At 56.0% G+C, this 14,071-nt stretch overlaps 1 protein-coding gene across 1 annotated transcript; it reads right to left on the bottom strand.

Moving 5' to 3' along the window:
* Window positions 1-1,442: 1,442 nt before the first annotated feature.
* On the bottom strand, window positions 1,443-12,555 carry LOC137661931 (SITS-binding protein-like). Its single transcript, XM_068397731.1, has 10 exons — window positions 12,097-12,555; window positions 9,836-10,007; window positions 8,860-9,067; window positions 8,605-8,755; window positions 7,968-8,165; window positions 7,277-7,545; window positions 5,299-5,435; window positions 3,629-3,750; window positions 2,899-3,078; window positions 1,443-1,928 (listed from the first exon to the last, which is right to left on the bottom strand). The coding sequence occupies exons 1-10, from the start codon at window positions 12,553-12,555 to the stop codon at window positions 1,755-1,757; spliced, it is 2,070 nt and encodes a 689-aa protein (XP_068253832.1). The 3' UTR covers window positions 1,443-1,754.
* Window positions 12,556-14,071: the final 1,516 nt, after the last annotated feature.

Genomic DNA, 14,071 nt, shown 5'->3' with positions numbered 1-14,071 from the left:
GCAAACACAGCGCTCGCCCCTGACCATGGCCCGCTGGGGCAGCGCAACGAGCCCAGGGACACACGAGGGCCTTGAGGTGGTGGCTGGGCGGCACATGGGAAGGGACCTCTGGAGATCATCTCGTCCAAGCGCGCTGCTCGAGCAGGGGCAGGCAGAGCAGGCTGCCCAGGGCCGCGTCCCGTCGGGCTTTGATGATCTCGCAGGACGGAGCCTCCAGACCCCCTCTGGGCAACCTGTTCCAGTGCTTGACCTTCCCCCAAATAAACGAGTTCTGTATTACGCTTAGCGAGAAGTTCCTTTATTTTGGTTTGTGCCTTTTAACGTGCCTCAGGAACCTTCACGGGTCTTTTGAAATGGCCTAGGCCCCTTGATATGCCTTGGCTTGCCCTCATCAATCCCCATAATTTCCTCTGGCTTCTCCCCCCGGTCCCATCGTGTACCTCTGCGGACCAGGGAAGGAGCTGAGGGACTCCTCCCATCCCCACCTCAATTCCTCACCTCTCGCTTCCCTGGGTTTCTGAAGCTCAAACCGATTTGTTCATATTGTTTTGATTTCCCTCCAGCTATTTTCAGGGACAAATTGCTGGGAGGAGCTGGTACCCCTTAAATCTCTTTTTTTTTTTTTTTTTTCTGCAGAGCTGGGGCTTGGTAGAGCAGCAGTTTCCACGAGAAACCAAGGTGCTGGCTGCTGCCGTTCAGCGCTCGAGGCTGGATGTGCCTGAGCCCGGCCGCACTGCCTGCAGCACAGTCTGCAGCCTCAAACTTGCTCTTCACTCCAGTCCAGCCATCACCTAGTTCCTGCCCTCAAATGCCAGCCTTTGAAATCACCCTGTTACTGTACACATTAATGTCCCATTAATCCATTACTTGGATTATCGGAGTAGCTAATTGTCTCCCTAAATGCATATTGAGCAAGTGGGACATCTGGTTTACCTATGGATGTGTTTTCTGCTGGGTGGAAGAAGGCTGGTCACACTGGATCCCTCGTGCACTGCAAGAAATAATTGGTAAAAAACCATAAAATTCAACAAATGGTGAAGAGCACTGGCTGAGGCCCAGTGTCAGTCAAGTTTGGGGTGTTGAGCTCTGGAGTTTTTATTCCAAGGTGGGCAATGATCCTGTCAGTCTACATCATGCTCCGTTAGAGCCACTCCTTTGCTTGATCAAGTTTATTTTTCTTCCACAGAAACCTGCTTCCAACAAAGCTAGAATTCACCCAATTTTCCAATTATCCTCAAAGTGGGACTCTTGCTACCAAAGCCTCTCCTGGGGGACCATGCACCTGAGCGAAGCAGGTGGTGCTCAGCACATATGATATCCGTGCGCATGAATAGAGCTGTCATATTTAGTTTTCTCTATATATACTTTTTTCTTTACATACAAAACATCTTATCTGGTATAAGCTGATGTTTGTTTATCTCCTATTCTGGAAAATCCACTCTCTGGCCGCATCTTTGAGCATGGTGCCAGGGACCTGGCAATGCTGGACCTAAACACACCTACACACACAAACCTTTCGCTGGGAAAACCCTGGGAAGATAGAGGTCACCATGTTCGTGCCAAAGCTGTATTTCCGCTATTTTAGAATAACAGCCAATAATAAAAGATTCAGACAATTTCTGCTGAAATAATAATTAAAAAAAAAAGTTCCTGGAAAAGTGCAAATAGGCTGAAAGTCTCAAGGAAGAGCGAGCACGTTTGGCCAGCGCTGCTCTGAAAGAGGTCAACTGTCCAAAAGCTGTGGCAGTCTGAATTTAGGAGGTCTTTACAAAAACCGGCACCTCTGCGAGGCTGGCGGAGTAATTCCTGAGGACGGTGCCTCCGTCAAACACGCGGGCAGTGGTGGTGTCCATCCAGCGGTGCCCTTCTCCAGGCAGGTAGATATCTCTCCACGTTTGCCCTTTTTCTGTTATTGGGGCAACCAGGACCTGCAGTGAAAAAAAAAAAAGAAAGAAAAAAGACACGTAGCACACGGAGGATCTGCCAGGACATACCGCTGGCTGCACCAAGCAAGTTGTGAGGCTGAAGGGACAAGCAGGCAACCACCGAGGAGATCAGGAAGTCTGGCTTATAGCTGCAAACGAGAGCATCCATCCCTGCCTGCAGTAACTCTGGAGTCCATCCAGCTCCTATTTGAAAGGCCTGAACAAAAAAGCCCATCAGACATTGTGTTTCCTGCAAAACAAAGCTCGTGCTTCTAGGCTGAGCAAGACCAGAGCAGGAGCAGAGGCTGGCCAGTAAACCCCAGGTGTTACATGTGGGGTCAGGCTCACACAAAGCAGCTTCTGAGGAGGTTTTATGGGATTGTAACAGGAATTGGTGGCAGAGTCAGGGCGAGAGACATCCCTGTGCCACGCGGGATTCGTGGCAGGGCTGGGAATTTCTCTTTCCTCCCATGACCCTCTACTTGGAAGGATCTGGTTCAGGCAGGCTCTTTGATACGACTTATTCAATGAAGTAAAATATCATCTGATATGAAACCAAGCAGAAACTTGTATTTCAGCTGGAAATGAACATGTTATGGGGGTGGGAGAAGCGCTTTAGCTCCAAGCTGACAAAAAGGAGGGATTCAAAAGCCCTCTGCCCAGGGCTGCTCTCCAGGCGACTTCACAGAATCAATGAGGTTGGAAGAGCCCTCTGGGGTCATCGGGTCCAACCATTGCCCTGACACCACCATGGCAACTAGACCAGGGCACTAAGTGCCGGTTTTGGAGTACATTTCTATTCTTCCAGCTTCCAAAAAAAACAGCTTGGAAGTCAAAACATCTCCTGTCTGGGCTCTGCCACCACAAGCTCGGGCTCTTCTGGAAAAAAAAATAATAATAATTAAAATATCAGGCAAGCTTTTTGGGTTAGGGACCCTAACCCTAAACCACATTCGGTCCCCACGTTTCCTACCTCGTCTCCGATGAGAAATTCATCCTCTACGGTAAAGGCGGTTGGGTCTGTGGGACTGAGCCACCAGGCTGGTCGGAAGATGGGGTACCCCACGCGAAGCCATTCCTCGCTGTACTTGATGAGGACCGGCACAACGAAGTCCCGGTGCCTCCGTATGCATTGGCGGGTGAGGTTCAGGACCTGCAGGGTGGGGGAAGAAAAACCTGTGACAAGTCCTTCATCCAACAAACAGCAAAGGAAGCAGAAAGAAAGAAAATACATATCTATATTTCCTTGGGAAGAGAGATGATGGAATTGCAACATCCTGATCAAGTTATGGCAGCTAACGAGGTGCAAACAGGAGCGATACAGAGGATTTATTCCCATTTAGATGTGAAAGCCAGGGACAGGGGCTGGCAGGGGATATCAGCCAGGGTGTTGGTGTCTTTAGCCAAAGCAAGGAACTCTTTTGCTGCTGGGAGGGAGATTTAATGACTTTTCCCCCCCTGCCACCAATCTTAAGAATCGCTCTCCCCTTTTGTCACCCTAAGGGTGACATCCCTGGGAAAACGCCTGTTTAAAACGATCTTGAATGTGAACCTGCAGGCTTCGCTCTACCGTAGATATCAACTGTTTGATCAAACTGTAATTAAACAGCCCCAGCTTTCCCCAGTAGGGACCTTAATGGCTTTTGGGGTGTTTGTCGTACAAGGGACACCGCGTCCTCCCCCGTGGGCAGGGGGGTACGTACCCAGGCGTCGCAGCAGAGCCAGGGCGGCGTGCTGAAGGCCATCACGGGCAGAAACGTCACGATCTGCAGCCACCGCACGTACAGCTCCGGGTCCCCCGGGGCGTCACCGGCCAGGCTCCCTCCTGCCAGGGATAGGAGCTGGGTGAAGCTGTTCGGGGATGTCTCATCGTTGGGGTGAGTCCCAAACGCCCTGCTCCCCATGCAGGTGGGACACATTACCCCATCGCCAGAGGAGCTGAGCTCTCCCCACCCATGTTTTCCTTCCTTGAGCACCACCAGCAAATGCCAACCAGCCATCCACCTCTGGCCGTTTTAGGACCAGACGTGCTGGGGATGATGTCTCAGGAGTTTCTAAATTTTAGCAGAATATTGTAAAAAGAGATTTCTCTCCTGCAAAGAAAAGTGCTGGGAAAACGCTAGGCTCCCCTGCCACTTTGATGTGCAAAGGTGAAGCACGATGGCAACGCACTCCTGGAACTTGGATCCCTTCGAATTCATGGTGGGAAGTGGTGGAGCAGCAGAGTATCACTAGCTAATTCACCAGAAACATGCAGTGGAAGCGGATCGCAGTTCCCCTCTGGACCACAGTTCCCCTCTGAAACACCAGAGAGGGGCTTGGGGAGAACAGGAGAGGATGGGGCAGGGAAAGGGCGATGAAGCCCTTGGGGCTGGAGCCTTCCAGGAGCCATCGCGCTGCAGCATCCCCTGGGAGCGGCACAAAACACCCCAACGCCGAGGGCTCACCCAAACTGCCTGCACAGCCCCGTCTCCTCCAGCGGCTTTTCCCACCCCGGGTGGCCCCTGTGTGCTGCTGTGACTCCCCCCTGCAGTGACACAAGCCCCCAGACCGCTCGCCCTGGCAGCGGGTCCGCACGCCCCAGCCCCTCCATATGGGAGCCGCTCGCTCCTCTGGGTCAGCTGAAATAAGCCAGCGGGTTCAGCATCTCCTCAGGGAGGGAACCAGCACGCCGTGACTGCCTGAGCCTTGTTTTCTAAGGAAAACTGGCCAAAAGTAGAGGCCAAATTTAAAAATTGCTCAAAAAGGCTCTTTTTCAGGGCTCTGCTCTCTGGGTCCGACACCTCACATGCAGCGTCTGCGTGTTTGGGGCACGTTTGAAACACAAATAACCCAGGTCCCCTCCAAGAAGAGGGGACAAACGAGCTCCTTGGCCCCAGTTAAAGGATTGTTTCTCAGCTTTTATAACGTTTTTATTTAAGGATTTCTCAAGCCATTGTGCTTCGGAGCAGAAATGCAAACTTGGAGCGGGGCTGCTGGCGTTTGAGGCACATCTATTTCCCAGCCAGGGGCCCGGGCACGCGGTTTCCCGGCTCTGGGCTCCTCCTGGCTCACGCCGGGGGGTCTGAGCTGGAGCAGAGCTGCGGGAGGCGGCAGGCTGCCCGTCCCCAGAGACCTGGCTGCTTCTGTGGCTGCCTGTTAAAATTTACAGCGTGTTTTTTTTGTTTTCAATTATTCCTCAGTCGATTCCCTGGTAACGTTCAACCCAGCCAAGTCAGCACAGCACAAAAGTGGGTACCGGGAGCGAAATACTCCAAGCCCTCACACAGCACACCTAAGGCGGGTGGTGCACACCCCTCCCGTGCTCCTCTCGCCTGAACAACCGCTGCAAAAAAGCCAGAAATAGGGGAAAAAGCGGAAAATAAATTCTTACCTACTGCATCGGGGATGAAGAAGTTGTAGCCCAAGAGGCTGTAGTGCAGCACGGAGGGAATAATGCCCTTCAGCCCAGCGTGGCTCCAGTCCGAGCGCCGCGGGCTCATCTGGATGAAGAGCGGTAGGTGACTGGATCTGGGGGTGACAAGCACAAGCCAGTGGTTTCATATGGCTCGTGGGAGCTGGCACGCCCCAATGCCTGGCTGCCTCAGCAGCCGCTGGTGTCAGGTACAGGTTTCTCCAACCACTTGGCATCTCTGTTGGAGGGAAATCAGTGCTCCCCAATACCGCTCCCACCCAGCCGAGTTCAGCAACCCCAATCCCCCTCCTTCTCCCCAAATCCCCTATTCAAAGCTTTCCTTCTCCTGGCTTGTTCTCAGGAGGATCACAGTTTGGTGGCCCATCTCGATGGCAGCACAGCCACGCTCCGGGTTGTAGCCATCTTCTTGGCATTGCTCATAAGGCAACACTGACCTAGTGGGAAAATGCTCACAAAAGCCATACCCGGGATTAATTTTTCTTCCAGTAGCATTTCTATGCCTTATTTTTACTTGGAGGAGGCAGTGTTTCTGGTGGCCAAAAAGGGTCAGATCTGGACCTTCATGATGAGCTTTGGCTTGAAAAATGGTCTGGAGCTCATCTAACCGCAGCAGGTTTGTTGGTCTGAGCCTGCTTGCTCCTGGAGCTGGGTTTCCTCCTCAACCTCCCACCCACTTGCTGGCTCCCCAGAGGTCTCCCAGGGACACTTGTTCATCTTAGGAGGTGGTGAGGCTGGTGCGATGGTTTATGACACGCTTCTGGTCTGGAAACAGCCCACCAGGAAAGGTCTGATCCTGGACAGGCTGAAAAATGGTGAGAAAAGGGGCTATTTCCACCACTCTGGTTTTGCAGGTGGTTGAGTAAGAGCCCGTCACCACCTCAGCGTGTGAAACTTTGCTTTTTGTTTGAAACTGAACAGTTTTGAAGTTGCCTTCTCGTGCAATTTACCATCAATGCCTCATCCCCAACGGGAAATAAGTCATTTTGCAAACAGCCTGCACATCCCTTTGCATCTGCCAAGCGTAAAAATAATGGGGAAAAGGAAAATTAACAGTTTTTGGTGCCTTTAACCAAAGGGTCTCGAGGCATGTTACAACTGCTAATTAATAAGTTAATCCTGTTGCGGGCTGTGCAAGCATGAAAAGTCAGAACTGCAGTCGTTTGACACCACAAGAAACTACCAACACGGGGATTTGGCCAAGACCCCAGGGCTCACCCTCTCCCTCCTGCAGCGGAGGCAGCGACCCGAAGCTTGTACAGCCATAAATTACAAGGTGCGTTTTTATTGCATCTGGCATCGATGCATTTAAGCATTTTTATGCCCTGAGACATTAAAAAAAAATAATTTAAAGTTTTTAAAGGGCGCTGGGGGTGTTTAGCCTGGAAAAGGGGAGGCTCAGAGGTGACCTTAGTGCAGTCTACAACTACCTGAAGGGAGGTTGTAGTGGACAGTTGGCCTCTTCTCCCAGGCAACCAGTGATAGGACAAGAGGACACAGCCTCAAGCTTGGCCAGGGGAGGGTCAGGTTGGCCATTAGGAAGCATTTCTTCTCAGCAAGGGTCATTAGCCATTGGAAGGGGCTGCCCAGGGAGGTGGTGGAGTCACCATCTCTGGAGGGGTTTAAGAAAAGCCTGGCCATGGCACTTAGTGCCCTGGTCTAGTTGCCATGGTGGTGTCAGGGCAATGGTTGGACTCGATGAGCCCAGAGGGCTCTTCCAACCTCATTGATTCTGGGATTCTGTGAAATGCCCCAAAAGAGAGAGATATGAGAGCGACCTCTCCCTACATATTGCCCTAGACCACCTCCGCGCTGCTTCCCTGGGTGCTGAGCAGTGTCTCAGCATCCCAAGGGCACACTTGAAGCATCCCCTCAGCCTCCTCCCAAGCAGCTCACGCAGCCATCGACTCCACCAAAGCATCTTCTCCTCAGTACCCACCTGGCACCGGCGCTGATGACTGTGGCATTTCCCAGCGTGGCCAGTGCCGCCGCCAGCACCTCGGTGTACCGATCGCCTGCCAGCTCGGCGGGAGGTGGGACAGCTCGCTCCAGGAAGGTGTTGCCCTCGGCACCCTCGACGGCCACGTACGCGGCCCCCAGCGCCTGCCGCAGGCGCCGGACACGTGCCAGGTACCAGCTCAGGGCCGCCTCGCTGGTGACGTTGAGGCGGGCGCAAAGCTGCCCCTTCCACGTGGTCAGCAGCGGGACCTGCGGCCAAGGGAGAAAACTTCCGTCAGACCCATAAAATGTCCCTCCAACCCCGGGGTGCGAGGCTGGGGGACGCCTGCCCTGCCCTCCTCCTGCCATCTGCACCATCGCGGTGTGACACACGGAGAGGGAAACCCTCTCTCATCCCCCCCAAAAATCCCCGAGTCAACGGCAAATTGGCAAAACAACTGCAAAAAAGGGAATTGGGGGGATTTTCTGAACTCTGGCAGCTTTTAAAAATGTCTTCTGAAGTGGAAATTAGAAAGCTGCTTCCTTAGGAAAGAGGAGAAGAGCCGCTCCCTCAGGCGCTGCTTTGCGCCTACAGGGTTTGCTGTAGGGGCTGTCCCCCTCCTCTGCGGGGATTTATTCAGCTTTAACTTTGATTTTAGGCTGGGCAGCAGGGTCAGAGGAGGGTCCCGTACCGAGCAGCCCCCGAAGCGGGGCCGCAGGCTCAGCCAGGGGCTCGCGGCGTCGCCGTCCCGCAGCGAGCGCAGGAAGAGCGGGGAGGCGATGCTGGCGTACGGGGACAGCGTGACGGCGAGCTGCAGCGGGTCCATCGCCGAGGGGTCCCAGGCATGGGGCGAGCCGTGCCACCCCCTCTGCTCCGGGGCTGCGGGGTCCTGCAGGAGGGAAAGGGGATGAGGGGGGTTTGGGTGCGACTCAAACAGAATCGCAGAATCAATGAGGTTGGAAGAGCCCTCTGGGCTCATCGAGTCCAACCATTGCCCTGACACCACCATGGCAACTAGACCAGGGCACTAAGTGCCATGTCCAGGCTTATCTTAAACCCCTCCAGAGATGGTGACTCCACCACCTCCCTGGGCAGCCCCTTCCAATGGCTAATGACCCTTGCTGAGAAGAAATGCTTCCTAATGTCCAACCTGACCCTCCCCTGGCCAAGCTGGAGGCTGTGTCCTCTTGGCCTATCATTCATTCTCGGGGAGGCTCACAGCCCCCACCCCACACAACGGGTGCGCTTGCGTTTCACACATAGGGGTTTGTCGGTGCCAACGGCAGCTCTCCGTTTGTCTCCCCTAAGGGCAGCAGGACGGGACGTACTGCAGCGGCGAGGACGGTGGTGCCGTGCTCCCCCAGGGCCAGGACCCCTTCCTGAAGACGATGCCGCTTCAGCCTCCTGGCCAGTGACCTCAAACCTCGCTTTATTTTGGCAGCTGAACCCTCCGGGCCGCGATACCGCCAGATCGGAGACCTGCGTGGTGGGGAGAGCCGTGGGGTTTGCACCCTGTGCTCGGGGCAGCGGCTGGGCCGAGGGCTCGGGGAGCAGCCCCGCAGCTGGGGGAAGGAGCGTCTTACCCCAGGAGGGCCGTGTCAGGCAGCGCCCGCGCCTGCCCCCCGAGCTGGCTGCCCACGTGCCGGTGGGCGGCCGCCACGTCGGGGCTGACGCAGAGGAGGTACCGCAGGGGCACCGCGGCCCTGCCCGCCGGCGTGGCCAGGCAGAAGTGCCTGTCGCTCTCCAGCGAGAGGAGGAGGGGGATGTCAGGCGGCACTGTCACTGTCACACCTTCGGGGAGAGAAGAAAACGGTGTCTCAGCAAGCGCCGGGCCCCTCTGCATCCTCACACTGGTGGTCACAGGGATGGGATGTGTGGGGCAGAGCCCAGCTGGTGCCAGGAGCTCCTGCATTGATCCTGGCCACGCAGGCAAATCCCCCCTCTCTGCTTCTGTTCCCTTCTAGCCTCCAAAATGCCTTCCAAGGGCTGGGTTTGCTCCACGTCTTGCCTTTCTGCTCTGCATTCAGCTTCGGCAGCAGCTTCAGCTCCATCAGTGCCGGGCAACTGCAGATCAATTGATTAATTTGGGGGAATATCTGAAGTTTGGCGTTCTGCAGAGCACCCCAACGACCCGCCCACAGCCACGACGCTCATGCTGGCATCCAGCATCCCATAGCAGCGGCAGGGACCCGTGAGCGCGGGGTGAGGCCACTCGAGTGGAGCTGGAGGATCTCCGCTTAAAAAAAATGATTAAAAAAAGACACGCCAAGAGGATGGGATTTCCCTGGGGTGGCTGGGGCCAGCCCCATCCTCTCAGGCACTGACTTTAAGCACAGTGTAGGTGCGCTGAGGTTTGGCATCGTGGCCTTTCCCCCAGGGATGAGGCACGTGGGAGCTGGCCCGTGTGTAACGACAACTGGCCGTGGGACATCTGTAGGATATTTTAATCTCCGAGACACCTGCCCTGCTCCTAAACTACCCGCTTCAGAGATGAGGAGAGGGATGGAGAGACACAGGGATTAAAGCAATAGGATGTGGGGCAGGGAGGGCTGCGGTTACCTGTGGAGCCCAAGAAGTATCTCTCCAGGAGGGGCCCGTAGCCGTCGGGGTTTGTGCCGAAGTCGCCGCTGACGAAGGGCTGCGCGGGGCTGGCGGCACCGTTGAGCGGCCAGCGCTGGGCGCGGGTGCTGGCCCCGCCGTACCACGAGACGTTGGCCATGGAGAAGCAATCCTGCGGGCGAGAGAGGAGGGGGGGATTGCTCCAATCCTGCCGAGCAATCGCGGGACAGGTCTTAAAACCCCAACCCCGGGAGATCTGGGTGGTTTGTGCAGACAGCAGCGGGTGCTCGCTCTCTGCTTTCCCCACCTAACCCGGTAGAAGATACCTGGGTTTAAGTTTTTCCTCTGCAGGAGCTAGAGCTGGGCTCCCAGGTATTAAAAAAACCCACTGAAATGCTGCCTGACTGCTTGATTTCTCAGCCTGCAGTTTGTGAAAGCGATCAAAAGGTGTCAGAGTAGGGAGAGGAAAAAAAAACTGTAGCAAGAGCCCAAAGAGCAAGTTGTGTGCTTTACCTCAGAGAGCAAAAAAAGGCTTAACTTGCTGATTAAAGCCAAAGATAATGACTTTTCTTCCTTTTCCCCTCATGCCCCTGCGGTCAGCCTGCGGCCGGGGTGGAGGAGTATAAAAAATCCCAAGGTAGGAATGAAAACTCTGTACCTTAAAAAGAGGCTTTTAACCCTCCCCAAGGGCTCACCTTGTAGCACCGCAGGGTCCCTGGGGGAACTTGTGGGTTTTCCATGCTCTCCCAAGGCAAAGCCCCCCCTGTCCCCTGAGGGCTGGTAATAAAAAGCACTTCCCTAGGCGAGACTAAACCAGTTTGGGGCTCTTCTTGTAGGGCTGATGGGCAGCGGAGCAATGAGCCGCTTCCAAAAGGCACTGGGTCCCGGGGACATCCCCATCCTCAACCCACCTCCTTCCAGAAACCATCAGCTTCCCCTTCAAAGCCTCTAAAACTTCCCCCTTTCTGCCAAAGCGAGGGATCAGCAGGACTTAGGATCAGCAGGGCTTAGCGTCCCGCGTGACTCCACACATGGGACAGGCTGCCCCGACAGCCCAGGGACAGGCAGGGAGGGACCCTGGGACCCCCCAGCTCGACACAACACCCCGCTTCACCCCACCCCAAGGCTCGGGCAGCGTCCCCGGAGCCCTCGGCTTGCTGCTGCCGCGGGGGCAGAGGGAGGTGAAGTCTCGCAGAGGGGTGGGGAGAGGAGATGTGAATTATTAAAGTGGAAACCCTGGAGGCTCAGCAGAGCTGTGCCCGTGTCAGCTGAACTAGTTACAGCAGCTGGGTAGGAGCAGGGGAAAAAGCCTGTTCTTGACTCTTAAATTTCACTGGGTCATATTTGCCCATAGTTTGGGTTTTTTTGGTTCTTGGGGGTTTTTCTTGTTGTTTTTCTAAAAAGCAGGTAAAAACCTACTTCATCTTGCTCGTCCTCTCAACCACCCCAAATTGATGTCAGCAAAGGAAAACCAGCAGTTGTGTTCAGGCAACACCAAACCGATGTCAACGTGCGATTTACAGCTAAAGGGGAAACACTCCCCATCCCGCAGGACCCCGTCCTGCCCCCTCGCCTGTCCCGAGGGCTCCCCGCAGCAGGACACCTCGGGCTGACAGGGCTTTTCCTTCCCCTCCCTCAGGCTCGTGGTCAGAGCCTGCTTTTATTTAACCGAGGGAAGGATACAAAAAATAAAAGCCCCCATAAATTTCTGCAGCGGTGGACAGGGATTAACGCCGTCCCGAGAGAGCTGCCGCATTGTGTGTGTGGTTGGAGGGACCTTCTGAGCTCCTCGCCTCTCTCGCCAGCATTGTGAGCTGAAGCTGTTGTTTATTCAGTCTCTATAAACACGGTTCTCCCACCCCGGGGTTACCAACGTGCTTTGGGGGCTCAGCAGCAGGGCACGAGGCTGCCTCAGCAAGGGTCATTAGACACTGGAAGGGGCTGCCCAGGGAGGTGGGGGAGTCACCATCTCTGGAGGGGTTTAAGACAAGACTGGCCATGGCACTTAGTGCCCTGGTCTAGTTGCCATGGTGGTGTCAGGGCAATGGTTGGACTCGATGAGCCCAGAGAGCTCTGCCAACCTGAGTGATTCTGTCAAAGGGGCTTTTCCCACACAGGACCCCCCTGGCTACCGGCGGCTTTGGAAGATGGGGTGCCCCCGAGCACGGTGCGACCCCATAACCACGCTGGGAAGTGGCGTGTCCAGGCCAGACCCTCCCCACCCACCACGGTCCAGGGCAGGGCACGCGGGTCCCCGTTACCTTCAGCACCACGTCGGGGCGCAGCGGGGTCCAGCGGACGCCGTAGCACTCGGTGGCGGGGTCCGGCGAGGGCTCGAGGGAGAGCCGGAGCTCGGCGTCCTCCTCCCAGGCGTAGCAGAACTGCCCGCCGTCCTGCCAGCAGCGGTCCCGCGGCGGGGGCGGCTCGGCGGCCGGCACGCCGCCCACCACGATCAGGGCCACCGGCCGCCCCGCCGGCGTGGCCCGCAGGAGCAGGGCGCCCCGCCGCCGCTCCCACAGCACCCCGCCGGCGCGGCCCCGCAGCACCCACTCCTCCGGCGGCTGCTCCAGCGCCTGCCAGGAGATGATGCCGATGGTCATGGCGAAGAAGACGGCCACGCCGAGGCAGCCCACGGCGCCTTTCCAGGGCTCCGTCATCTCCCTGAAGCCCGAGGTCCACGCGGCGTCGGGGATTTGGCCGGTGGGGCGGGCGAGGGGCATGGTGCGATCGCTCCGGCTCCTCTTTCTCTGCCCTCCTGCAGCAGCACAAGAAAGAAAATCCGCTTCTTGGGTTGCTCAGAATAGTCAAAAAATAAAAAAGTTTAAAAAAATTAAGCCGCAACTCTTCTCTCTTTGCAGCGAAGGTGGAGAAATCCCTTCCCCAGCCTCCCCCCGCCCGGCAAACCCCGCTGCCAGGCTGCCCCGGCAGCCCCACAGCAGAGCCCGTGCCGGGTGCCAGGTTTTTCTCCTCTTTCCCCGGGGTAGTTTTTCCTCCCGGCCACGTCAGAGACCTTTAGAGCCGCGGCAACTCGATCCCAACGAACCCAAGAGCTTTACCTACGCCGAGCCACGGCTCCCTCCCTCCTTCCCACCCCGCTCCCCTGCGGGCTGCCCGTCTCCTCGGGTGGTTACACGAGAAACAGAGGCAGGAAATTTTAAAAAATATTTTTTAAAAGCGTTTATTTATATAGGAATAATTTTAAAGGGATTTTTTGCAAGGTTGTTGAGGTGGCTCCAGTTAAGCCCTTACTACGCGCCTGCGAACCCACACACGAGGGAGCTGTGGCAGTGCCCAGCCTCCCCGTGCTGCTGCTGTGCCTTTTGTGTTATTATTATTATTATTATTACTATTATTATATTTAGGAGGGTTTTCTCCCTGGGGCTCCCCTCGGGTCATGCCCAGGCCTGCAGAAGTGGGTCCATCCCCTTTTCCATGCCCCACGCACTCATCCCACCAGTCATCCCCCTGCCTGTGGGTGACCAGGGCAGACCTGGCTTTGACCAGCAATATTACAGCCCATAATTGAGATTTCAACACATTTCCCCGTGCTGCAACCGGGAGAAACCCCCACAACCCCGAGCCCTGAGCCCAAAGACAACAGCACTGCTCACCCCAGGAGACGCTGCTCATTGGGAGGGTCTCAGACCCGCCAGGTCCACCGGGAAGGTCCTTGGCCGTGGCCCAAAGGAGCCCCTGGAGGGGCCGTTCCCGTAGACCCCTCCAGGGTTAGTTTTCCATTTGGGCTGGGGCAATCTCCAGTATGGGATGGAGGGAAAACGGGTCGATCACATCGGGACAAGCATCTCCCAGGCGCTGGCAGGGGCTCCAGAGCGGGGAGAAGAGGTGGGATCCAGGCTAAGGAGGAAGGATGAGGCGGGCTTCACCGAGAGCTCGGCGAGGAGGTGGGACGAGGGTGTCCGTGCCCAAAGGGACCGGGGATCGCCTGGGAAACGCTCTGCCCACTGCCAGGCTGGAGAGGCTACAGCAGAGCTCTAGTGATGGAGACAGGGTTGAAGTGCTAAAGAAAGAGGCTGCAACTCTCACAGGACTCCCCCAGGAAAACTATCAAGGTTGTGGACCCAAAACTAGTTAAAATAAAGGGGAAAACATTGAAAAAGAAGGGGTGCTATGGGCATAGTTGCAGGACTCGCACTGCTCAACACCCCCCACGACCTGGGAAAAGGCAACAAGGAGGAATTAATAAAATCCCACAGCGATCCAAAGCTGTTCAGCTCC

The sequence above is a fragment of the Nyctibius grandis genome, chromosome 4 (genome assembly GCF_013368605.1).
Source record: "Nyctibius grandis isolate bNycGra1 chromosome 4, bNycGra1.pri, whole genome shotgun sequence".
Classification (NCBI taxonomy): domain Eukaryota; kingdom Metazoa; phylum Chordata; class Aves; order Nyctibiiformes; family Nyctibiidae; genus Nyctibius; species Nyctibius grandis.
This window is presented reverse-complemented; position numbering and strand designations above follow the sequence as displayed.